This window comes from Alligator mississippiensis, chromosome 5 (assembly GCF_030867095.1).
Source record: "Alligator mississippiensis isolate rAllMis1 chromosome 5, rAllMis1, whole genome shotgun sequence".
Lineage (NCBI taxonomy): Eukaryota > Metazoa > Chordata > Crocodylia > Alligatoridae > Alligator > Alligator mississippiensis.
This window is the reverse complement of record NC_081828.1, coordinates 138,796,761-138,824,115: the sequence shown is the minus strand read 5'-3', so window position 1 is coordinate 138,824,115 and position 27,355 is coordinate 138,796,761. Positions and strand designations below refer to the sequence as shown.

Here is a 27,355-nt window from a genome sequence, read left to right as displayed (position 1 = left end):
AGGTAGCATATATTACTAATTTAAACCAAATATAAATAACTCTCTCCCACTTGGATAATAAGAATCAACCATACAAGATTTGCATATAGTCAGGGATGACTTTTCAGACAAAATAGTAATGAAGTCTTGCAGTGCAGAGGGGTTTCAAAAGCAAAAATGCCAGGAAAAATGGGAAGGTTTGTCCTTGTCTCTGCATGGATATTTCACATACTTCTTTTTTCTCCTGGGTTCTTTTGCTTGTCTATCTTTTTCTCCCAGTTTCTGCATTTGTACCCCTTCAGAGCACTCAGTGAATTCTACACCATATATGTTCTCCATACAGCATTTTTCTACTATGCAGCATGTCTTCCTTACTCTTTGAGCACAGTGATCTTTCTACAGTATCTACCTAGCAGTTTATTTACTAAATCTTGTAACTGACATCACTGGATGGTAAGGAAATTGCTTTTCAGCTTGTGTAATCAACGGGCTTCTAGAACAGAAGAAACTTAATCTGTTGTAATGCATCCAGAATGCAAGAGAAAAGGGACTGGCAGAAGACCCTTTGACATGCAATACCAGCCCCCAAAATCTGCATTTAATGTGAAAAGTTTCATGACAAGATAACATTCATGATCAGGCCAAAATCTGTGTGCCAAAATTCCACCATGTAGATGATCTTCAGTGTATCAGCCTGATAGTTTCTAGGATAAGTGTTCTCAAAAGAACCATGTTCTCATGGAGGCTTATAAACAAATATTAACATGAACTGAGCCTCTTATATGTTAGGAAGGAAACTTGCCAGCTTTGGCTCAAAGAAGCCTGTTGTCCCTGGCAATGTACATACAAATATAAAGTAGTACACAAACCAAAGGGAATGACATCCCTTAAGTTTGATGAGCTGAGATTTGAATGCCTGTGAAGATGAGCTCAGTAGTTTCGTAAATCTAATACGCCACTTACATAAAAATCCTGTGGGAGTACTAATTGTAATAACAATGTAATACAGTTTTTGCAAGGCATCCTGAGAGAAATAAAAATAACCGCTCTCTGCAGCATAGCTAAATAAAACAAAGCAAAATAACAGTCTCCACAGGGACCCAAATTAACAGACTTTGCAAAAGAAATTGGTAGAAGACTTTTAAGGGAGACTCTACTTGCTGGCTGCTTTAATCTTAATGACCCCGCACATCTTATCTTTTTAAACATGGCATGTCTTTCAAGCAAGAAAGTTTCAAAAGCTGTTTTGAATCCAAGGCTTGTCAAGGACAAACTGTATTGTTTTATTGGTTTTAGTTTTGTTTTTGGTTTATTTGGGGGGGGGGAGGGGGCAGGGGGGAGGGTTGTAATATTAATCCCTGGTCTTCATAACAGTAGTCAAACCGCTAATCTCAATACACAGGATTTCAGTGGCAGAGATTGAAGACTCAAACATTCAGTACACCAGTCAGGCTATGGAAACCCACAGGGTAAGTTACACAAGCTGCTGGGATCACCAGTGAGCCAAAGGGGAGAGGGTCTAAAGAATGGTTACAATGCGTCTATTGCTAGGAATGTCCATTTCCCTTAGTCAAGTTGACATTGATGAACATCCGCCCCCTCCCCTTTAAACTTGTCTGCGTCCTTGTTTAGCAATGCCTTTCAAAGTGACATCCAGTCTTATATAATTCTGAACATTATACAATGGTCTGACTATCCTGGCATGGAAACAGCTAAAATATGTTAAACAGTTTGTATTTCATATTGCACGGAGAATGTTTTCAGCGCTTAGTGGGAAAATATTACTTTATACTTTTAAAAATATGAAACAGGATTTAAAGTATTCTCTTCATAAACAGTGTAGTCTGTATGGAGGCTTAGGGCTGAAAGCTTAGTCAACATACAATGCAAGACAAAAGTTCATGTAACAGAACAAAACCCCTCACATGGTCTTCCCAAACATCCCTGGACCAAACTGAAAGCAAATGGAATAATTATAATTTTAGAAGTATTACAAAGCAGTGGTCAACCACCTATCTAAGGTATTAATGGACCTAAATTTTAAAGAAGCTTCAACCTCACAGTCATAGTTGATGGGAGAAAATATTATTTGGGGAGCTGAGTAATACTTAAATTTAAAAGATACTTCTATGGTGCTGCTTTCAGGTGTGGGGGGCAGGGGATGCGGTGCAGGGCTTGCCTGCCTGATTCCTGCCCTTCCCTCCCGCAGGGCTGTTGGGCTGGTGCGCACTAGTGCTGTATGCAGCAGCAGAGGAGCGCATGGCAGGGGTGCTGGGCACAGCGCTGCAGCAGCGGGGCATAGCACTGGAGTAGTGGAGCCACGCAGAGCTGAGCACACATGGGGCGCTGGCCTGGATGCACGCCAAGTAGTGCCGGGCACTGCAGGACAGTGGTGCCGTGGTGCTGCCGTTGTCACCAGCTGCTGCAAAATCAGTTTGGGGGGGGGGGGGGGGGGCTAAGCCCCGTTAGCCCTGGCCTTCCACTGCCTATGCTCACAGTATTTTTACACCTGTACTGAATTGCTGATACAAATCCTACTATTTACATGTCTTTTTAAAATATCTGATTTGCAGACACAGGAAGTACTTACATAGTGAAATTTTAAGATTGGTGTCTTTGTTTTCATACACAAATAATACAAAAGATACACAGCCTCCCCCACCAATCAGTTTTTTTAATGTCAATAGATGCATAAATATATCCTCTTGGTTCTCTCTACACCCATCTAATTGTTCTTGCAGTATGTCCTTTGGTGAAACCTCCTCAACTTCTTCTCCTTTCAGCTTTTTGTGGAGTTCCCACAGTGCTCTGTCTTTGGTCCCTCATTTTTTTGGCCATCTACATCTTATCTCAGAGTAATCTTACCCACAAATTCAAATGAAACTACCATGTCCATGCTGATGACTCTCAACTCTAACTGTCTAATATGGACCTTTCTCCGTCTCTCTAAAATAAACTCTTGGCCTGATTTTGACATCACAAGTGTACTGAATCTCAGGCTAAAACAGTTATTAATCTTCCTGCCTGAACCCTAGCCCACTGCCTCTAATTTTAACCATCCGGGATTTAGAAAACAGATCTTGTTAGGTTGATTTTCATGCCAATGGCCCCAGTTCAAATCACTTAAAGATGTCAAACATAACACATATATATAAGACAACCCTCAAAGTACATAGTAGTTAAAACCGGTGTTTATGTAATTTACTGAGATCCAGGAGTATTGATGCACATGCCATCATTTCTTCTTCCAAGACAGAAAAACTACACCAAAGCTTTCTAGCATATAGAATTAAATATGCTAGAAAGCTTTGGTTTAGATACTTATATAAGAAACCTGATTTTCAGGTGCGAACTCTCTGCAATGGTCATTAACTTTTATTGTCATTCAAGTGACTATTGATGATTTCTGAACAGTTCTTGCTCTCTTAAGAAGCTCTACCTTGCTGTATAATACAGAATAAGTTGCTTATAAAAATCATTATAAAAAACACATCTATCATGTTTTAATGAATTAATTCACAGATATTTAATCTACAAATGATATTTATAAAAAATGCAACCTACATGAAGCATTTTAATTCTATTGATTTAAGTAAGATTATTCTCAGAGACCTCAGAATATCAGGTGCTATGACTGGAAAAACAACTTGAAATACCACTGCAGTGTACCTTTAATTTGAGTAACATAATCCAGCTGTGTTTGTGTCAAATGAGAGGACATTGCAAAGCTGTGATCTTTCACTTAAAACTGGAAGATGAAATTGTTCAATAATATAAAACTGTTCAGAAGTATAGACAGGCCTCTGACCTTTAGTCTGCGATCCTGATCTCCACTGCACAGAGAATTTACAGACACTTTAAAAGATTTCCAGGCTGGATTTAAGTTATTCATCACAACCTGAAAATGAAAAGAGAGAAAAGAAAATGCTTTGACATTTGCACATTTTAAAATAAAATGCTAAAACAATAGCCATGACTTTTAATAAAGGAGATTAATCAGAAAGAGAAAAATGCCTCTAGTGGCTAAATCTTTAATCCAGCATATTAAACACTGGTAACATTTTTCAGCAATCCATTAGACAAGCAAAGGCAATTCTACTTAATGAAATATTTTGTATACCTACTGTTACCCTTTGACAGTAGTCTGTGATAACATATATGGAAACTGAGGCCTTGTCCTCAGGCTGGTTAAGTCCCTGGGAGTTATCCAACTGACTTCAACAGATTTTGGATCAGGTCCATAAAAAGCAACATCATCTTGAGCTAACTAAAAACTAAAAACATTAACACCCTTAAAGCCATTTGAAGTTTAAAACAAGTGCCCTTTGACTAATACAAAGTACACTCTGTGGCCACTGGTGACCCCAACAGGTGCAAATAAGTGGGACAGGATTTAGTTTTGGGTGACTAGCTGATTGTAGTAAGGTCTTTTGCAGTTCTGTGTAAAGAAAGAAAATGATTTGCATAACATATTCCTGTTAAGTGTCCTCCAACTGCTATTGGGCTATGTCCCTAGAGACATATCTAGGGAAGAGAAAACCTTATTCAAAAACTAGTGTACATCACTGAGCTGTTCAGGATCTCAGAATAAAATATATTGAGGAAGCTGGTAATTTCTACAACTCAGCAGAAATCTGACTAATTCAGATGAATGCAGTATCACTGCTATCCTCAAGGATGTCTGGATTTTTATGTAGGCTTAGTCCTTTAGACCAATTTATTAACTACATTTTAAATGGTGCTAATAAAAGAACTGCTGCCACATACTGAAAATGTTATGAAAATATACAGCATTAAACTGCCATTGAGAGTATACAGATATGAACTTTTAGCTAGAAGTGCATGTTTTTGTCTGCCTAAATAGAAGAGAGCAACCTTTTGTAATCAAATAAATAGCAAGAAGCAAAATACACACCCGCTCAAAGACTCTCAGCAGCTGCCACTCTAGCCTGTCACCTGCAGCTTCATGTACACTGGTTGCTAGGACCATAGGACCCATGTAACTTTGGAACATGATGGGAACCAAATAAAGCAGGCAGATTACAAATGAAAAAATGTACAAAACCTCATGACCACCACCAAATGGGGACGAAGAACAGGCACAAAAGAGCTCATGGGGGCTCAATGGAGCTGTGAAATAATATGGCATTGCATACAGCTTGTCTGAGTGCAGCAGCACCTTTTTAATACATTGACCATCAAATGGAATTAGGAACTGTTAGTTGAGTTAATGCTGCATTTCAAATGACATAACGAATTCCCCTCTTGGTACTGTAATCAATACTTAAATTAGTATACACCAGGAGGGAGAGAAGTATTCAAATGTGGCCACATGTTACAGTCCTTTGAAATGTAGAAATATAGACGCAGATCCTTGGAGGCAATTAGGCGCCTATCACTAGAAGGCGTCTAAACACCTATGAAGATCTGCATCATAAACTATTTCTTTTTATACCCCAGCTACGACCCTGGAAAGTGACAACAGCTCATTTCTTACCTCAGTTCTATGAACAAGCTGTTGGGTTGCATCATCATTCATCCGGAAAATCTCCAGAAATGGATCAGATTTACTGAAAAAATCCTAAAAATATACAGAGTAATTACTGTGGAGATTCATTAGATATTATCCATATCATACCTCTGCTTCCCTGCTAATGAAATGCTAATTCTGAATTTGTAAGGCTCTCCCAATTCATAAGCAATATTCATTTCACAAAGATTCTCAAAATGTTTCTGTTGGTTTCAATTGGACTATTGCTGTATTTCTCAAATTGGGGTACCTTGTGGATGCACAGTGGACTTCTAGAGGGTAAAGAAAATAAAAAGTGGGAAAGGAAAAAAAAAAAAGAAAAAAAAGGAAAGATTAAATATAAATGGAATAAAATAAAAACCCCCAAACAACTCTCTTTGGTTGCCAGAAGGATAACAAAGGGCAAACAACAGCATGACAAACTTAATAAAGTGTACATGGTTCAAAAATGTTTGAGAACCTGTGTAATAATGGCAGTGGGTACTGTTTACTCTTTCGCTTTTTCTGATAACTCCCACTCCTCCCCATCCCCCAACTTGCATACCTGCATTCTGCATGTGGCAGACAACCAAGCTAATTTACTCTGGTCCTAAAAAAATGGATTACTCTTTTATTATCAGTTTTATTTTACTGGGAACTTTGAACCAGATTTTGGGGGCATTACATCAAGGGCTGTGGGACAGACATCCTGTTTGAAGAACTGCAAGCGCTTTTGAAAGACTGCAAACAGTCAGGATGCAGACATTCACAACTCAAAAAGAGGAATATCTTTGAAGTGCTTCAGTTTGAAGTATGATTTACAATTTCTGATTGAAATTATGAAATTATTATATAGATGTTAGTATATAAATTGAATGCCTCCCAGTGTATATTTATGTTGTCTTGCAAAACCTCCATCTCATCACTCTGTCAGCAACAATAATAAGTTGTTAAATTTGGGAAATAGCCAGGGACCCAGGTTTAGCTAAGGTCTAGACAAGCCAGGTTTGTCTGCATGGGGGTGGAATTTGGAGTAGTGGAATGTTATCAAGGTTAAATAAAATGCCCAGTTTTAAGAAGGAGGGGTGTTAACTTTGGAGAGGATTGTGGGAAAGGAGAATTTCTTATGGACTGAGAAGTTTGGGAGAAGTCTCAAACCACTACCAAGATGATAGGCACTACAGCAGTAGCCTTATGAGGCTGATGAATACAGGAAACCTCCAAGCACTGGATGAGCAACAGTGGTTATGCTCAACCTTTTTGCCCCACAAGTCACATGGTCAGTGCCCACTATGTCTGGGGCCAGATCCAGCTAATGGAGCCCAATCCGGTGCATGGAGCAGGCATAGTGTGGCCCAATCTGGCTGCACAGGGGAAGGGGGCATGGCCACATGGAGTGGGGAGGGCATGACCCAGCCCCAACCTGGCTCCACAGGGGGATAGGGCTGGAAATTTGCAAGTGGGGGATTGTGACATTATTAATGCCACTGCTTCCCCAACACGGATTTTCCTGACCATGGGCTGGATTTGGCGCTCAGGCCAGGGGTTGAGTACCTCTGAGCTAGAGGAAGGGACATTGCAATTGGGAAGTTTGTTGTTTTCTAAACGATCTTGTGCTAGTAAAGAAATGATATATTTATATCACACAAGTTGTGCAAAGCTTGAGTGTGTCATATCCTTACTATATAATCCTGAAAAATTAAACTGAAAATTGGAAGGTTCTCACTCTGGGTGGTGGGTTTAAGCCCAAATGGGCTTGCATTGTAACCCTTAAAAAACAGGAGCACTGTCTGGATTCTGTTCATAATCTACTGTCTTAAAGCATGAAACCAGCCAGGTTTGTATGAATCTCTGATAAAAATAAAAACAATGAAAGATTATAAAAAAGAAGGCATCAACAGGAAAACAATAACAAAACTGCAGGAAAGGAAGGACTACTGAATATTGACTTGTATGTGTGTCCTTATGCCCTTATGTGTGCAAAAAAAGTCCAATTCTTTCAGAAGTTATGAAGTAAACATCATTCAACATTAAAGTTGCTTAGTAACAACTCAGAAAAATTATATGCTGAACAGACACATATCTGCTAGCATAAGCTTGTTTCATAGCTATTAATGTTTACAACGCATTTCAGTTGTTTCAGTATATCTAACAGCATGTTCAACTTGATCGCATTTCACAATAACAATTTAGCAGTCCTCCTTCTGGAAGACATATAGTGGAATAAAGGTTTAATGTCTTAATATTTTAATAGTGTTTTAAATGATTCATTAAATGTGTTTGACAGTGGTATAATATTCTCTCAGCATGCAGAGAAGTTATGGTTCACAGGTACTAGCACATTAACTAGTGAGTGCTTCTACCTAGCTTGAAATATCTTGTGTGGTCAATATTTTCAGAGTGCGGACTTCTGGCACTTTTTGAAAGTCAGGCCCCTTTGAGGTTTCTGAAGTTAGACATCCAAAAACTACTAGTCACTTGAAAATTCAAACTTATTCCTGAAACAATAGCAAAATAATTTCACGGTGGGTGCATCTACATGAGACAGTACTGCACAGTGGTTACTGCACATTTATTTAGTACTTGTATAATCAAGTACTAAATAAAGGCAATTACTAAATAAATGCACAGTAACTGGAGTTACCGCATAATATCGTGAGCAAATGCCTTTTAAATGATGCTACCGTGCAGTGGCCTAATAATACTACACAGTAGCGTATTAGCACTGTTGGTGCTGTGATGTGCTACTGCACAGTGTTATTTGACTACTGTGCAATTAGAGTCTTGTGTAGACACACCCAGTGAAAACAATCGCTTCATATTTCACAAGCATCACAGTTTGTGAATCTTTCTCGAGGCACCATAAACATCCTCCTCAAAACAAGAAAATGACAGTTTGTCTGACTGCTCACAACTCATCCTCTCACAATATTCAGGAAAGGATCAATGCCAAAAAGCCCAAAAAAAATCAGATTGGACACCTCACAGTGGACGAAACCCTAACCTTGACCACTACATTGACTGCTTCAGGGAAAGAATGAACAATGAAATAATCAGCAACACGCCACCACAATAACCTCTCTCTACCAGAGAAAAAGGCCATAGAATCTCTAAGATATAACCACAAAATAGTAATAAAACCAGCAGATAAAGGAGGAGCCATAGTCATCCTAAACCAGGAGGATTACATAAAGGAAGCCAAGTGACAGCTCTCTGACACCACCTACTACAAAGAACTACAAGAAGATCCTACTCCCCTTTTCACCAAAGAACTCAACAATACCATCAAATCATTTCCATCAAGACTACAAGAAAAACTACAGACCTTGATCGCCCCGCTACCTAACCCAGGGACTTTATACATGCTCCCTAAAATCCACAAACAAGGGAACCCTGGCAGACCTATCATATCCAACCATGGGACCCTAACTGAGGAAATATCAGGTTTTGTTGAATCAATCCTAAAACCGCTTGTCACCCACAGAGCAAGTTTTGTACAAGACACTACAGACTTTCTACGGAAACTTAAAAACATAGACCACCTTCCCAGCAACACACTCCTAGCCACCATGGACGTTACCAGCCTATATACCAACATCCCACACCAGGATGGAATCCAAACCTGCCTTACATATCTACAGGAACAAGATTACAACTCAGAATACAGGCCCAAAGATATTACTGACCTTATACACTTCATCCTCTCACACAACAATTTCACTTTTAATAATCAACGCTTCCTCCAGATGATGGGAACAGCTATGGGCACTAAAATGGCCCCATAGTATGCCAACCTTTTTACGAGCCACCTGGAAGAAGACTTCCTCAAGAACTGCACCATCAAACCCTTGCTATACTTAAGATACGTCGATGACATCTTCATCATTTGGACTGAAAACCTACAATCTCTGATTGAGTTCCATCAGAAATTCAACAATCACCATCCCTCCATCCGACTTTCTTTAGAATACTCCAGCACCAACATCTCCTTTTTAGACACAATGATCAGTATCCAGAAAGGTAAAATACAGACCACAGTATACAAGAAACCCACAGACCAACATACATATCTGCACAGAACCAGCAATCACCCTAAGCACACCAAAAAAGCTGTGATATACAGCCAAGCCCTCAGATACCACCGCATTTGTACTGAAGAGAACACCCGGGATCGCCACCTCACCAATCTTAAAAAGGCTTTCACCCAGCAAGGACACTCATCCAGAGAGATAGATCGCACGTTTGAAAGCCACCCGGATACCACGTGAAGAACTGCTACAGTACAGAAGAAAACCTCCCACAAATCGCACACCGCTGGTTATGACATATCACCCCTCCCTTGAACCTATACAGAAAATCCTCAAAAAATTGCAACACATACTAGACAGAGACCCTATTCTTAAAAAGATCTTCCCAGAGCCACCCATCCTAGCCTTCAAACAAGCACCGAACCTCGCCAACCTCATCACCAGAAGCAAACTTCCTCAAGCCCAGAACACACCAAAAGGATCCAGACTGTGCCAGGACAAGAAATGCAAAACCTGCCAATACATCTCCACCACCCCCACTATTACTACACCCCACAACAGAGCCATCAGCATCCCAGGATCTTACAGCTGCACCTCCAGAAATGCAATACACCTCATCCAATGCACCAAATGCCCTGATGGAAAATATGTAGGAGGGACCAAACAACAACTGCGCACCAGAATGAACGCATACTGGATATCTATCAAAGACAGGAATACCCAATTACCGGTGAGGGGCACATTTCTCACAAGAAAACCACTCTCTCTCCAATCTCTCAGTCCTGATCCTCAAAGGAAACCTACAAAACACTTCCCAGAGACGAGCCTATGAGCTCCATTTCATCAACCTGCTGGATACTAGAGATCACGGACTAAACATAGACATTGGATTTTTGATAATTACAATCTGCCTGGCAACTGACTCCCCAGCCCAGCCCAGCCCAGCCCAGCCCCTGGCTTGTTTGCTTTTCATTCCATCCAGGAAGAGCACGCAGCAACTGCTGCAGAGTCCTTAGCCTGACGAAGGGTTTTTGAACTCGAAAGTTTACTTAATAACTATTCTCCAACTATTTGGGTTGGTCTAATAAAAGATATCAAATTCACCCAAGGAACCTTGTCTGCCTATGTCCTTAGACCAACACGGCTACAACCTACACCCTGCAACATTTATTACAGCATTCAATAAATGTAACTGCTTGTTACAGTAATTGTGACATAACTACTAATTCAATGTAACCATTCGGGAAGTTATTGTTTTACTGTGAAGAGTTCTCAGTGGATCTCTTGAAACAAAGATGAGCCATCTGAACTAAGTGGGCTTCAATAAAACACAGATATGTTACTGTGGCTTCCAAACATATATTTCTACAAAAATGCTATCTTTTTTTTCTGTTCACCCTTACCCAATGAGGGCAAATTCTGACATATGCCAGTGCCTTATAGTTTTGCATGAGATGCTACAGCCATCCCTCTAAAAAAGAAATTGAGTTTGCTTCACTTATTCTTTTGTCCTCAATCTCCACTGAAGCTTTATGAAAAACCCTTGCTGCTTATTAAACTAGCAACAAACTCACTTTTATTATCTTCCAGAAATATGCTGTTAACATTTTGTTTTTCTGTTATAATTATGTCAATTTTTTTTCTACCTTTTTTTTTTCCTTCATTCTTTTTTTGTTACATTTGCTGATCATTCAAATGGGAATGTCACTTATAGTTAAGGCAGGTTGTTCTTAATTTTATTTTTTGATCTTTTGTCTTTTCAACAAAGGCTGATATTTTAAAAGGGAACTAAGGGCAAATACCAAAAGGGACTTAGGTGTTACAGTACTAAGCACTGTAAAAACTAGAGCTAAATGTAAAAATATAAAAAACGTTGGGGTCATAAACAGAACTTAGGCGACAGAACTTAGACGAGTGTTAGATGCCCAAGGCCAAAACTGTAATCCAAAACACCCCCACAGCACAGTAGTGGCAAAACCTCGGAAGTGCCTAAGTTGTCCTGAGTTGCCTCATTTTTCTCTCAGCAATTTTCCTGGTAAGCATTTACAGCTGCAGTTTGGCACATGGTTGAGAAAGCTGTCTGTGGCCAGAAATGTATGGAAGGACATGGCCTATTGTGGTAACTGGTTTCTTGTAGATTTCGGGGTATCAATTTCTGAGGATTTTAAACAGGACTTGAAGGCCTTAAATATATATAATGGGTTGTCTATAAAGATGGTAGAGATCAATTGCTCTCAGAGTCCACAGGGGACAGGACAAGAAGTAATGGTCTTAAACTACAGGAAGAGAGATTTAGATTGGATATTAAGAAGAACTGTATAATTAAAAGGGTGGTTCTTCACCAGAACAGATGACCTAGAGAGGCTTGGATTTTCTATCACTGGAAGTTTTTAAGTGCCAGTTACACAAACACTTGTCTAGGATGGTTTAGATAGAGATAATCCTGCTCCAAGCAATGGATTGGACTAGATAACATCCTGATGTCCCTTCTGGCCCAACTTTCCTATGATTCTATGATGGTTGTCTATCTTGCCATTGATCTATGAATTTTTACATCTCTGAATAGCAATGGGGTAAACCATCATGAACTAGCAAATAAATTATATCTATAATTATATATTTATATAATAGTCTCCTGTGGCTAGGATGGAATCATTATAGACTACCGGCTAAATCATCTGGGTTATATAAAGCCTGTAACACCTAATGATGGTTCTAATTAAGTGAGCTAAGCAGCCTAGCAAATAAGACTTTCTAACACCATCAGCCCCATTAAGCAGCAAATTCCTGCCTTATTAATAGTGTAATATATGCTAAAAGAAAAGAAGCAGTATAGCCACATAAGCATGGCAATCTGTCTGGGGAAATATACCCTGCTTTTCAGCAATGCTACTTAATCCAGTCAAGACAGCATTCTCCCCAGATTAAGTAGCATTGCTGAAAAGCATGGTATATTTCCCTGCTTCCAGTACCCAAGGTAGCTCATTCAGAGCTAACTGGGTTTTATCTACACAGAACTTCATTGTAATGGGCAGCCCTCTCCTAGGCTATGGACAGAAGTTACACATAAACCAGTTTAAGTGATCAGAAACTGGTTTAAACCTGTAACGGAATATAAATTCAGTGCACATAAACCAGTTTGAAAATGGCTGAAACTGGTTTAAGATAAACTTGGTTGAGTGTAGTATCAGACTTAACTGATTTGGGTCAAACCGGTTTATGAAACTTCTGACCCAGACCCCTTCCTGGTTCAAGTTAAATCACAGACCCCCATCATCTCAGCATTTTGCAGCCCTGGGCTGGGCTGTGCTGTCTGTTCCAGAGAGCAGGGCTGGCCCTGCCCTTCTGCTCCCTTGCTGAAGCAGCGAGGGCTGGCTCACTGGCCGGCTCACTGGCCCCTCGTCTCCCAGGCAAACCCCTGCTGGAATCTGGGGGGGGTTGTTAAACTTCCCTTCCCCCAAGTACGGAGCTGTCCTGCCCTATTTACTTAGTGCTGGCTGTGACTGTGAACTACAAATCCCAGAGGCACCTGGAAGCAGGAAGAGGAACTGATAAGCAACCCTGCAAAGTCCTGCTACTGTGCATCTGGACTGCTAATCCCAGAGACCTTGAGGCAGCAGTAAGAGGAAGAAAACACACAGCCCCTGCTGACTACATGCCAGAGAGTCATGCTCTAGTGGCCCCCAGCTCCTAACATAGCTGCATTTCCTGAATCAAAAGTGAATGTCCATTCATTTGCTTATTGGTTCAAGCTTTGCAGTTTAGATTAACCTGCAAAGACTGAACCAATTCAGCCTCAGGCTTTTTGACTGTCTGTACTTAGCCCTAAGGTTCAACTTAGGGCTACATCCTTAGGCAGTGCAAACTTGACATAGCTTTATTGATTTCAGTGGACCTGCATGAATTTATACCAATCTCTGGTAACCAATGAATCACTGGCTCATTTAAGTTTTTGACTCTCAGTCCTGTGCTTGTTCCAATAGATAATTCAACCAAAGGAGATTAAGAGATCCAGTAATTCAGACAGATCATGAAAAGGGCATCTGCCACAATGTTCTTGTATGACTCATAAGGACCCTGTATTATTTATACCTTGCTCATAAACAGGTGACCTGTGCTTAAGAGTCTTTTTCTCTACACTGCAAGCATACTACTGTGTCAGGAAGCATCCCCTTAAGCACTCTGCATTGTTCCACATGAGCTGCCTTTTAAACTAGAAGCAAAGTGCTGAGCACAGGTTGACAGCACTGCTGTCAGAAAGGTTAAGTTTGTGGCGTAGACACGTCCTAAAGCTTCCAAGAGGCATATATAAATACAGCACTGAAAATCACCTTAAATAAAATAATTTAACTGGACTCATATGAGCCATAAACATTGTCTTCATTATGAAGTTGTCTTTACTAGTCTCTATGGCATACTTGTAGCAGGAAATGCTTGGATAAAACACCTTGTATTCTCTCCCCCCCCCACTCCTTTTGTCTACATAACAGTAAGACCTACAGCTAAATGAACATGGCATTTTTAAAGCATGGTTTTCACAGATTCATAGATTAGTAAGGCTGGAAGGGACCTCAAGAGATCATCTAGTTGAATCAGGGATTGAACCTGCCAACTTGGTTAAAAATAAGAACCTAAAGTTATGGTCTTAAATCCACTTTGGGGCACCTAAAGAAATGATCTAATTTTTAAAAGTGCTGAGAAGCCAGAAACTCTCAGGGAGAGGACAATTCTTTTAGATGGGACACAAGTGAAGGTCCTGATAATTTATAGTCATTAAGGATTCTAAACGCAGGGATATTATTAGCGTTTGTGTCCTAATAAAATTCCAATTGTGTTAATTATATCCTGGCTATCCAATTTTCTTGGCGATTTCAGCTGTATGGATTGTTCTTCTCCTCTTAATTTACAAACCTGAAAGCACTTTGCATCTAGGCAACTCTATTCTGATTTGACTGTGTAACTTACTTGAGAAAATTACACGTGCACATAAACATTTGCAGCAATCCCAGCATTTTCTGTCAAACTGTTCTGTAATGTAAATGTATGTTCCTGATCTGCACCCAAGCAGGTGTATATTCTAGTGTTGGAAGTATTAAACTTAGTGCAACGGCAATTATCTGATCTTCAATTATCTGAAAATCCCTGTTATACTAGGAAGGTCATGGCCACCTGGCATCCATTAATTACAATGATATCTTCTGTATTACTTGAAATAATTAAATACCTTCAATTATATTAGATAATTAGATATTTGAAGGTATACCACTCTTGGAAAGTGTTCCAAGTCCTTTGGGTGAATGTTGCTATATAGAAGTAACATATTATTTAAGTATTATTAATAACAATGTTAACATTGGAAGATAAAGGTGCCCTCCACAATGAAGAGATGGGTTTTAGTCCATACTTAGATATCTATTTAAAAAAAAGAAAGTTTTTGGAAATATTAAAGCAACCGTTTCTCAAACATCAGATAATTTGCTGAACAAAACATGTATGATGCATAAAATGATATGAAATTTTCCAGCTTTATTTTCAGATACTTAGTTTGAATATTACATCTTTGACTACTTGTAAAAAGCTCATTTATCTAAGCACTTCTGATCTGTGGCATTTTAAATAAATGAGGTCTCTGCATAATTAAATTGTCTTGGTTTTAATTACATTCCCTTGAGTTTTTTTAATTACTTTGCAACTTGAGGAAAGCCTCATTGTGAACATTGATCTGAAATCTCTGATGTGTTTAATAACGTCAGGCAAAAAAAATAGCTGCAAGGAAAGAAATCTTATTAAATTATATTTGCAGGCATTCTTATTTCTTTCAATAAGGTTAATATCAAACAGCTTACCTTGTCATCTAATTTCCGTGCACTGAATGAAAGTTCAACATAGTCATCATTGCCAGATAATTCCTCAGCAATCACCTAAATGGAAAGTTACATTTGAGTTCTGCATATATAACAACAGAAAAAAATGAGGAAGGATGCCATTTATTGAAGAGTACTCTAAGAACCATGTCAGGAGGAGAATGACAGTCACTTGCCAAGAAATTGGCAACCTAGCTGGCATACATATCAAAATAGGTAATTTTCCTCATTTTGCCTCAAACTGAGTAGAAAGACATTTTCACACAAATTAATTATTTCTAAGGGGGGGAAATAAATACAAGAGTGGTTTGGATCTAAACTTAGAAAACATCATGCTGCTATTTTTAAAGATTTTAAGATAACATATTTATACGCAATTTCCCATAATAAACTGGAAGAAATAAAATAACGTGATTAACTACCTTGAAATTCTGGTCGTGTCTATATAAAGAGACTTTTGCTACTATAGCTAAACTGGCAAAACCAATTAGCATGTACATAATTTATATCACTATAAAAGTTCATAATACTGGAATCACGTACATATGCTGTACCAGTGTAAGTTTTACCAAAACTTGCTGGTAAAAGCGAGTTTCTATAAATATAATCATATCTATTCTAGCACTTTTATTGGTATAACTATGGGTATGCACAGATGTTACACTTAGATCAACGTAAGTACGGTTAGGTTAGGGTGATTTAAGTGCTCATTTGTACAGATGTTCAGGGAGTTTCATCAGACAAAAAATGACTGGTCTGATCTAATGAATGTCTGCACACACTGGAGCGTAGCCCTGGGGCTGTGAAAACCCAGCCCTGGGACTACACTCCTCCTACCCCTGACTGGGATATTTTTAGCCCCTCATGCCCAGAAAGACAACCCCTTGCAGATACCCCCAAAAGACGCACCAGCCCCCCAAACCTGCCAACCCCACCCTGATCCCACTCACCCCAACCTGGTTCATGTTGCTGGCACCGGCAAACCTGTGCACAAGTCAGACCTAAACTATGATTATATGGCTTTAAGTAAGCTGTGTGAGTTTAGATCAAGAACCGTGAACATCTATACATACCCTTAGTCAGTAGCCCCACTCTGTCTTTCCACCACAACTGCACTGCCAATGAAACATTTAACTGCTCACCAGGCTTAAAACAGAGCTAAGACATTACACCTGTAAATACTCAAAATAGCTAACCGTCCATAAAATCCTCCCCCAGAACACAAACCCCTGAATTTTAGAGCCCACATATTTTATAACTATTCGTGTTTGTGCCCCACCCAGGATTAAACCATTCCTATGTTACAGAGCTCATATTCTTGGTAGATACACGAGAGTTCAGTGGCATCCTTCATACCAGCTATGGGCTGCCTGGGTCAGACTAGGAATCAATAGAATGCAATATCACTCTTCCACTGCTGAGCTGTATAATTCCTTTCCTAGGAGTTGTCAGCCTCAATAAACTGGTTCAACAGCATCTGCTGGAAGTCTTAGAGAGCCAACATTTTAAAAAATGAAGGATGACTTGTGCCTGTATAAAAATGGCCTTTGTTCAAACAAAGTAGTTAAAAAGTGTTATATATGCACAACCCCTTAAATGTGTAGAAAAACACTATCAAATGTGTATGCACAAATATTTACTGTGCGCAAGTCAGACATGAGTAGCTGAAACTGAGGGTAGCTACAGCTGAGGGTAGGTACACTTAACATGCACTAAGTGCACAGAAAGCAATTCAAAGCTATAACAGAACAGATATTCACAGCACTCAAAGCACTTTAAAATGGCAGATCCTGCTCTAATTTAACCCTTGATGGATGCAGTATGAGACTAAAGTGCTTTAGGTTAGAACACTTTTTTGAATGCCTGTACTACATCTATTGTGCTTGAATGCAGGTTGCGTTCTGCTGTCATCCCAGGAGCCCTCACTGGGTGGCTTACTAGTCTGGGCTGGCACCCATCTGCTCTGAGCAAGCAGCAGCGTAGCCCTGCCCCCAGGCTGTCACAAAGGGAAGACAGAAAAGGCTTGTCTCCACCCTGCTCAGCCATGCGGTGAGGCGGGGAAACACAGCTTCTCTGACGTGTGGATTCCACCCTGCTCCCCCCCAAGTTTGTGAGCTCAGGTCTTGGGGACGGCAGGACAGGGTCTGCATGGCAGAGAGGCTTTGTTTCCCCCCTAAGTCCCAGTTCCCAACATGGTAAAAACCAGCAAGGCAGCTGTATGATACAGCTCCTGGCTGTAGGTGTCACGAGGCTGGGGGTGGAGGAAAAGGGAGGCCCCCCACAGCTTTCTGTATGGGGTCTGGGGGGGGGGGCTAGACCTGAGCTAGGTTTGCATGGCAGAGGGGTTCACTCCCCACCCCACCCCACCTTTGCCCCAGCCTTTTAACAGCTGCATCCATGAGCTGCAGTGTGGGGGTGCCCAGCTGGCTTTTTGCCACACCAAGAACTGGGGCCAGGCAGGAAGGGAGGCCCCCTGCCATAAAAGCCCCTTCCCCTCAGCTTGCTGGCTAGGGTTTCGCGGGGGAGGCCAGGCTGGGTCTGCATGGCAGGCAGGGTTCCTTTCCATCCTGGCCCAGCAAAAAACAGTGTGGGAAGTCCCAGGCTAGGGGGGTGGGGCTGGCTCTGGCAGCTTCCTGGGAGGCATGCAGGAGTGCCCCCGGCCTGCTGGCATAGACCAGTCCAGACAGGCATCAAATTCCCCCACCAAACAGCAAATGTCTGTTCAGTTTATTTCTGCTCTAACTTATAGCACTTTAAGTAAAGTGCAACAGTTATAGCACATCTGTCAGAGGCTTTCTGAATGTCTGTATTTAGCCCAAATATTTCTTCCAGGTAATCTACTGGCTAGAAGGATCATGTAGGATACATCTTCATTAATATACCTGGGATTTGTACACCAAGATTTAGGTTTCAGTAATATTTTATAACTAAGTTCCAATCCTCTAACTAAAAGTGATGACAGACCTTTAACAACAGTTGTTAAAAAGTGATTATTTTATTTCACAGTAAAAAAATAATAATGTATTGATTAGATATGCTAGAGATAGTGGTATAATAATGATAATAGCAAACTTCTCTGGTAAGTGAAACTTACCAGTTCAATAAAGGATACATAACTTAACAGTATTTATGAAGAGTCATGAAATTAACTTTGGTAAATTCAGTATATCACAGATGCTTGGTATGTACCCTGGGACCAAAACAGATTAGTAATATTTATTTGTGTTTTCTCTGTTGAAGCAGCAAGCTTTTCATATTATTTCTGTCTGAGTTCAGCTGTTCCCAGTGTGAGTAAAGTCCATCTGTTTTGTAATAACTTTGGCTAAGAGCCAGGATATGTAAAGTTTGGCCCAGGCTTTGTAGATTTCATAGAGGTGCAGGGCAGAAGGAACCATTCAGTCATTCAGCCTTACCTCCAGTATATCACAGGCCATGGAATTTTGCCTTGGAAACCCATAACAAACAAACAAATAAATAAATGCATAATTAAATAAAAATATTAGGCCCAATGACTTTAGTTCAATTAAAGTATTTTGGTTGTTGAAACTAAACTAAACTAAGGTCATCAAGACTAAATTACTGCATGTGTTATGCAGGAAATTTGAGAGACCAAGGTAGCACCAGTAACTATGTCCTTTGTCAGGGACCTAATTATGTGAGAGATGCTAAGATAACCCAGCAGGCAAGGTATGTCCCATGCTGCCGAGAGTGGACCCAATCTGATCCGACCTTTGGAAAAAATCCTTTCCTGGCCTAAAATCTTGTGCCGTTTGGCCCTGAGGATGTAAGCTAAGCACATCAACCAGTCGCCTAAGTAAGACAACTCTACAATATCACAGAACAGGTCCACCCTGTCTGTCATCTCGTCTGCAGCTTTGTCCAATCTCTGATGCTTTGGAAGAGAGCAAAAAAACCCATGCTATACATCTGACCAATTTTGCTCCACAGATAAAAAATCCTTTCTGACCTAACAAGCAACAAACAGAAAGTGTAAAGCAAAAGATCTGATTAATCACTGTCTCAATGCAGAGCTGAAAGTGGTATGAGTGTTATGAGGAATAGGAAATCTTATTCTCCCCATGGCTGTGGAAGAAAGAATACATTTAAGAGATTCATATAGTCCAGGAGAGGAGAGACAGCCATGAACACCTAGCCGCAGTGGCGACACGTAGGGGGTACATGGAGGTGCACGTGTACCCCCTGAGAGCACTGGTGCACCCCCTGACAGCAGCTTTCCCAGGCAGGGGGGCAGGCAAGAGTGCTGGTGCCCCCCTCGAGAGCGCCGGCCAGAGAGTGCACTAGGAGAAGTGGTCCCTCCGTGGCCAATCCCACCAACCTGGAAGTGCCAGTGGCATGCCTGGAAGTGCCAGCGGCGCGCCACTGCCAGTCGCAGGTCAGTGGGATTGGCCATGCCCCCCACCCCCCAAGGTGGTATCAGCCATGGGGGGACCCCCCAAGTCGCTGACTGCCTGCTGGGGAGGCAGGTGTCCCCCCCCGGACTCAGGAGGCACCAGTCGCCCATGCCTAGCCCCAACCTGGATTAAAGCTTACCTATCAGAAAGATATTTAAAGACTTCAAGCACCAGGGAAACAAGTAGACTGACTGTTAAGATATCCCAGTGTTTTAGCCTCACCCCTATGAACTAGCATCTCATTTCTCAGGTGAATTTTTCTAGTCAGCATCCAGCCATTGGACATTGTTATGCACTTGTCAGCAAAACTGAAAACCTTCATTTTAAACTATGGGTTTTATGTGTAAGTACCAATACACAAGGATCCAGCCACTTTATCCTTCTCCTTAATAGGCTGATCCTATCAGCCTCATATTATAAGGCTTGCTTTTCAGTTCCTGGATTAGTTTGGGGCCCTTCACTGAACTCAGTATTTCCACATCCACATGTTAATAATTGTCAGATAATATTCATTTAATGTTAGTCTTTTAAAACTCCTTTAGTGTAATTTTACTACATTTTCAAACTGAAAGATTATTGTGACTTAATAAAATGGTATTTCCTGATTTGACAATATCAAAACGGAACCCATTTAGGGAATCGTAAAACATTTTGCAACCAATTTTTTTTTTAAGTTAGTTGTTTCATTGGACTAATGTTGTTTTGTGAAAAATTTCTGGCTTCACAAAATTTGCATTTTTCAGTGTTGGGTTTAACAATAAACCTCTTCTATGTAATGTTTCACTGGAGAATCTTGAAGTATCACACCAATCATCTAAGGCTCTGAACAAGCAACACATTTGTAGCGGCATAAATTACATAGGCTTTGTACACTGATGAAAATTACACTAGGATCTGGAGCAAACAAATGAGCAGCTATGGGGCAATGGCTCAGAGTAAGTGGCTATTACAGTGCCTTGGTACTTGGTAGCAAAGGAAAAGGTAAAATCTGGTTGCCTTAGACCAAATGATTACCCCATGATGGAACTGGACAAATGATACGTACACACCAGTGTAACTTACACAGTGTAGATTAACTTTTGATTCTCATGGGTCATTTTATATCAGATTTAAGTAAATTATACCAGCATAGAGTTCTTGTCTTATTTCTATGTCTTCATCTTCTTCAAAAACAGTTAGTTTAGCATTTTTGTTCACCAGAGAGATTCCCACTTGTAAGTGGTAAGCGTTGTGCACATTTCAAGGTGTTTATGAGTTTGTGTCTATGCATATAAATGTATACAGTATACTGTATGCACAAGCTCAGAACCTGTTCTGTTCATAGGTAATTTTGCTGATAATTATAGTTTCATTTTCATAGGCTTCATTCCCCAAATTTTGTACCCTCTATAATGTGTTCAAATTTTCACTGCAACAAGTTAACTATTACAAAAAGCTGGATAGCAATTCAAAGGCTTTAATAAAATATTAGAAACAAGTCAAAAGTCCCTTTCCAACTGCTTAATGATTTTTTCCTCCCCAACACACATTAAATGTTTCTCTCTACATCACTGCATTAATATTCCACTGCTTTGGCATGAAAAGTCTATGACATTATATGATCTATCAATCTGATTTTAGAAATCAGAAAACAGACAGAAGTGAAACACCTTTAATTTTGCCAACGCCTTCATACAGAAGCTGTACAGTAGTAGCATATTAGCATGGGTTTTGCCCGGCACCCTACTGCACAGTGTTATTAGACTAGCACACAGTTAGCATCTCATGTAGACACACCCACTGACTTTGAAATAAACTTACCTATAATAATTCACATACAGGCAAATTAATATATTTAATTAATCCAAAAACACACTGTTAAAGAGCAACAGCACTTTTGTGCCTCCTTATATAGTATATATAATATATACATTTTTTATTTTTTTTTTAAGGAAAATTTTTCGTGTTCCAGGTCAAATTAGCTAAATAAGGTCCAAATCCATTTGAATCATTCAGGAACCATAGGTGGCCCTGCCACTGACAAGTATCTTCCACCCAGGCCTGGGGCTTCAGAAACTTCCAAATCCTTTAGCAGGGATCCCACGTGCAGGCCCAAGCCCAGAAGCTTGGGGTTCAGTTGCCCCCAAGTAAACTATATGTGATATTGTACAAAGCCAAAGGCAGTCTACAATATTTCAAGCTATAGTGACCCCCATAGTTCAGCACAGCTCAGTATGTGTGGGTACTTCAAATATCCCCCACAAAAGGAGCCATGTGTTAATTAGCCCACCACTAATGACTGAAATCAGCTGTTCTTGTCAAAGTCCTGGGGTCCTCCAAAAATGTATATGCAGATAAGATGCAGGACAACTTGGTCCAGCTCTACCTCAAGATGGGTGGGGCCACACTAACTGTATGAGACAAGCTGAGATGAGGGGTGAGAGAGGGATTCTGGGTGAACTGTTTAGGACCTGTTTGGTGATGACTGCCAGATGTTTAAGGCTGGTGAAGAAACAGAAATAATTGCAAATGAGAAAGAAAAGTGCAACTCTGCTGTTGGAGTGAAGAGGAAGTAAAAATGTATTCAATGTAGTGGCTCATCATGACTTGAAAGAGAGTCTGCGCTGAAGAGGAATGAGCACAATGCACACTACCATATATCTTATTCAGATGGATTGTACTAACTTATACTTATGGTAGATTTCCATCAGTATATCTGCCCAACGTCAGGGGAGATATCATAACCCCAAAGGTAATTTTCCCAGGGTAAGGCCTATACCTTGCACTTGGGGCAGGCTGATCCCTGTGAGCTTCTAAAATGCAGGAAACTTGACTGCACAATTTTGGGGTAATGGGAGACTACATTCATGCTTTTCCCCTGGCTTACTCCTTGGCCCTCTGACTAGGAGCAAGTGAGACTTAGGAGCCTCTGAACCCCAATGTCTCCAAGCTTGGGGCTTGCACGTAGGATGCCTGCCATGGATTTGGAGAGTATCCAGAGCCCAAGGCTGATGGGTCTGAGAGAGAGGATACTTGCCCAGTATAGAACCACACACACAGTTGAACAAGTGAGCTCTGCTCAGTCAAAATTTGGAACTTGACTAGTGGGCTTTGCCCAGTATAATTCAGAACTATGATTTGGCCCTGGAAACAAAGTTTTAAAAAGAAAAAAAAATGTTTGCCCAATATGGGCCATGTGTTTTATAGTCATGCTCGGTGCTGGGTGCATTTAAATCAGCTTCCTAGTTGGTTTCCATTAGTGTGCACACACTGCTTTTGGCAGCAGTTAAATGATAGACAATGCATTCCATAAGGTATTTTGTATGCAAATAAATGATAGGGTTGTTTTTCCTCCCATGCTGATTAGGGGGAAGACTTTGTCTAATATTTGAGTAAATATAGTTTTTACAAAATGAAGGATTAAGTACATTTTTAGAGGATTCAGAGCTTGGATTAGAAGTAATCAAATGACATTTTTCCCACAAAACAGATTCCTTTATGTAGATACATTTCACAGCCCTTGTAAGTTTCACACACTACTTTCTTGTCATTTGCGTATTGTAAATATTTGCCAAAAACATTTAAATTGATCAGAAGGATCCAAACATTTTTCAATTAAGGGTCAGACTGACAACTTTGCAGGATGCTTTTATGGAAAATTAGTCACATTAGATCTTTTTAAATACAACAAAAAATGTATTTAAGCATGGCTTACTGTTATGGATGATTTCCCTGCTGTGTTCCCATGTTTCAGTAAGGATTTGGAGAGTTTCCTCTGTGAAACAATCTGTGCAAGAACCAAAACAAAGAATAATTAAGCTCTGTAGTAAATAAGTAGAATGTGATTTGATTTATATTTGATAATAATAATTAGTTATACTGTGGTAACGGATAGGAATCATAATCAGGGATCAGGTTCCCATTGTGTTAGGCACTGTACAGATAAATAACAAAGTAGATAGTCTGTGCCCCAAAGTATACATTTTTATTGTTGTTGTTGTTACTACTACTACTATTGCCACTTGTATTACAGTAGCTAATGGAAGCCCAGTATTAGTACAGGAAATTATTGTGCTAAACATTGTCCAAGCACAGAACTAAAAGATGTTCCCTTTGTCAGAGCTTACAATGTAGCATTGTGTGCGTGTCTGTGGCAGGGCTGGAGGGGAAGGGACCCCAGAGGATAATTACCAAGATGCCAGGCTAGGCTGCAGTGTTGAAGAAAGGGACTTGGGGGTTATACTTTCTGCAAACTGAGTATGAGTAAGCAGTGTAATAGTGTTCCATAAAAAGCTAATAGCATACAGGGATCTGTTAATAGGAATGTCAAATGCACGTGTCTAGAAATTATTCTGCTTTTCTCTTTAGCACTGGTGACACACACCTGTACTGCTGTGCCCAGTTTGGGGCATCACACTTCAGGAAAAGAGTAAACAAAGTGAAAGGGGGAAAACAAAAATGATTAGGGGTCTAGAAAATATAACCTATATAGCAACCAAAGATTGGGAGAATTTTCCATTTTTCCATCTTCCAGTCAGGGGACAGGACAAGAAGCAATGGGCTTAAATAGCTACAAGGGATATTGAGTTAAATATTAAGTTAAATGTTAAGTTAAATTTCTAGTTTCTAACTCTGAGAGTAGTTATTCACTGGAATGGATTATCTGGACATGTTGTAGAATCTCTGTCATAGAAAGTTTATAAGTGCAGGCAAAGCAAATATTTGTCTCAGATGGCTTAGGCTAGGATGATTCTGCCTTGAGCAGGGAGTTAGACTAGATTACCTCCGGAGATCTATTCTAGCCCTAGCATAAAAATAGTGCTGTTCTTTTAGGCTAGGGACAGAAATTACACATAAACCAGTATGGTTAGGGACAGACATTTGACATAAACCAGTTCAAGTAATCAGAAATTGGTTTAAACCTGTAACAGAACAGATATTCAATGCACATAAACCAGTTTGAAAATGGCTGAAACTGGTTTGAATTAAACCTGGTTGAATGTAGTATCAGACTCAACTGATTTGGGTCAAACTGGTTTATGCAATGTCTGTCCCAGACCCCTTGCTGGTTTAAGATAAACCAGACTCCTCCAGCATCCGGGCATGCTCCCTGGGCTGGGTGGGGCTCTCTGCTCCACAGCAGGGCTGGCCTCTCCCCTCTGCTCCCTTGCTGAAGCTCCGGCAGAGACTGCAGGCATCTGTCTGGCTTCTCCCTGCTAAACAGGAATTATTCCCCCCACCCCTCTGCTTTACACAGACACATCTCAGCATTACCTAGCAGACCACATTATGGTCCGTGCTATGGGAGAGGACAAAGGCAGACAGGCTTTTTGGAGCTAATCAACAGGCAGATTAGGGCTGCTCTAGTACCCCCTGGCTTCTAGCCTGGGCCACTGCAAGCATGTGCCTGCATTTATGCACTCCAGAGGGGATACCTTTGTGATTACAAACTGGTTCAGCCTAGCCAGGTTAGAGTAATCTACAAAGATTGAATCAATTCAGGCTCAGGCTTTTTGAATGTCTGTCCCTAGCCCATAAGTGATTGGAAACCAATTCAAATCTGTAACATAACAGACATCCATTGCACATAAACTGATTTCAAAATGGCCACAATTGGTGTAAAATAAAACTGGATAGATGTAGTATCAGACTGAACTGATTTAGTTTAAATCAGTTTATTGAACTTGTCCCAGATCCCCTCCATATTCAAGTTAAGGCACAGTCCCCCAGCATGTCAGGATGCTTTGCACCTCCCTTGCAAACCTCCTCTTGCAGGGTGGGTGGGCTAGCCTTGGCCCAAGCTATCTGCTCCAGCCAAGCATGGTGACATGGTCTAGTGCCCCTTGGCTTCTGGTCTGAGCCACTGCAGGCATGTGGCTGCATTTCCAGAATCAAAAGCAAATGTCTGTTCACTTGCTTATCAGTTCAATCTATTCAGCTTAGACTAACCCGCAAAGATTGAATTGATTTAGCCTTAGGCTTTTTGACTGTCTGTACTTAGCCTTACAGTCACTTGGGTAGGCAGTTGCCCATTGAAGTCAGACATGAATAACAAGTACATCTACTGCAGCAGTCATAATAATTGTCATTGATAAGATGCAGCAAGAACATTCATAATTTTAAAAAGTGGCTGGCATAATAGAAAGTGTTGACATGAATTCTCTCTTTTGTGTATCACTGATATAATTCTCTACATGTATGAGGTTTGTTCAATGAGTACAAGTAATGCAGATGAGATTGCCATGTCACAGCAGGAGTTTCGCAGTGCACTTCAGAGTCAAACTCTTTCAATGATTACTCACTACATCTGCTTACATCAGCAGACATCTGTTTCTTGGTTTACTTGTCTGCCAAATGGGTTCAAGTGAAAATTCACTGATCTCTAGTGATTTCTGTGAGCCTTACCTTTTTTAAAAACTTGTCAGAAATGTTCAGATGAAAAGTGATGTAGAAGTACAAAATATTATTAAATTATTGGTTCAGTGAATGATGGAACAAAGAGTGTATCTTCTGCATGAAGACAGAAAATTCTCTTCCTGCCAATATGCCCTCACTCATTTCCTTAAATGTACCATCTAAATCACTGATGTGCAGTTGAACTTGGTTAAAAATCAACAATCTGTCATACCCATGGTCAGTTGTTTATCCTTATTCAGTCTCCTTTGGGAAGATCAGAGTTTTTCCCCCAGGACTATTCCTCAACTTCTGGACTTAAGCTGTGGTACAAATTATTTAAAGTTCCAAGATGCACTGCAAAGAGGAATAACTTGAAACACCAGAGTCTGTACTCATGTGGCAGCTCCATGACTCAAAGTATAGCAAGAGGAATTTATTTTGATAATCTTATCATTAGCTCATTTTAATGAGACAAGCTCTGTGAGCTATTAGTGTCATTTTGCCACAGTGAACACTCTGCATATGTAAATATGTGTATGTGTGTGTGAACACCCACACACTGTTAATCAAGTGGCCAGTAAAATGGATCCATCTGGCAGCTATATGCCTGCATCATTGCCTGAAATAGTAATTAATGTTAAGATTTGTAGACTATCACCAAAATAATTGACAAGAAATCCATTTTTTTTGTAGCAATAAATTGCCTTTTTTGTTTGTGTGGAGAAAAATGACTGCACAGCTGAAACTGTCACATTTTGGATTCCCAAGCAGAATTATAGGAAGTATTAGCTATCTGCAGTAGCGTAAGTACGGCAGGGTAAGAGGGACACTGGCCCCAGGTGCTGACTTCAAGGGGTCATTCATATGGTCTCCTCTTCCCCAGGAGTCTTTTCTAGGGTAGGCTGGTGCAGCTGGCCAGGGGTAGCAGCAGCAGCAGCAACAGCATGCTCAGTGATGCATCTGGAGGGTAGGAGGCAAAGTGATGGTCCCCTGAGAGGCGTTGCCATGGGAGGTACAGCCCTGCCCTGGGGTGGGGGGCAAAAGGGGCACCAGAAGCAGCTTCTGGAAGCCCATGCTGCTACCTGTGCCTCAGTGGCAGCAGCCCAAACTCATGTTGCTAGGAGACAAGTAACTGCAATAGCAGCTGCTGCTCAAATAAAGAGACCCCCAGCTGGTAATATTCCCCTT

At 40.5% G+C, this 27,355-nt stretch overlaps 1 protein-coding gene and 1 non-coding gene across 3 annotated transcripts in view; one reads left to right on the top strand and one right to left on the bottom strand.

The window, feature by feature from the left end:
* Positions 1–27,355, bottom strand: part of CPNE4 (copine 4) — a 356,741-nt gene that overhangs the window by 128,525 nt on the left and 200,861 nt on the right. For both annotated transcript variants that reach the window (XM_014602596.3, XM_059728790.1), the window contains 4 exons: positions 23,487–23,558; positions 15,363–15,437; positions 5,477–5,560; positions 3,788–3,877 (listed from right to left, as the gene is read on the bottom strand). In XM_014602596.3, coding sequence (XP_014458082.1) covers positions 3,788–3,877; positions 5,477–5,560; positions 15,363–15,437; positions 23,487–23,558 — 321 coding nt within the window. The remainder of the gene's footprint in view (positions 1–3,787; positions 3,878–5,476; positions 5,561–15,362; positions 15,438–23,486; positions 23,559–27,355) is intronic.
* LOC132251086 (U1 spliceosomal RNA) lies at positions 22,484–22,651 on the top strand. The gene has a single exon (XR_009462887.1). It is a non-coding gene; the product is annotated as a U1 spliceosomal RNA (small nuclear RNA).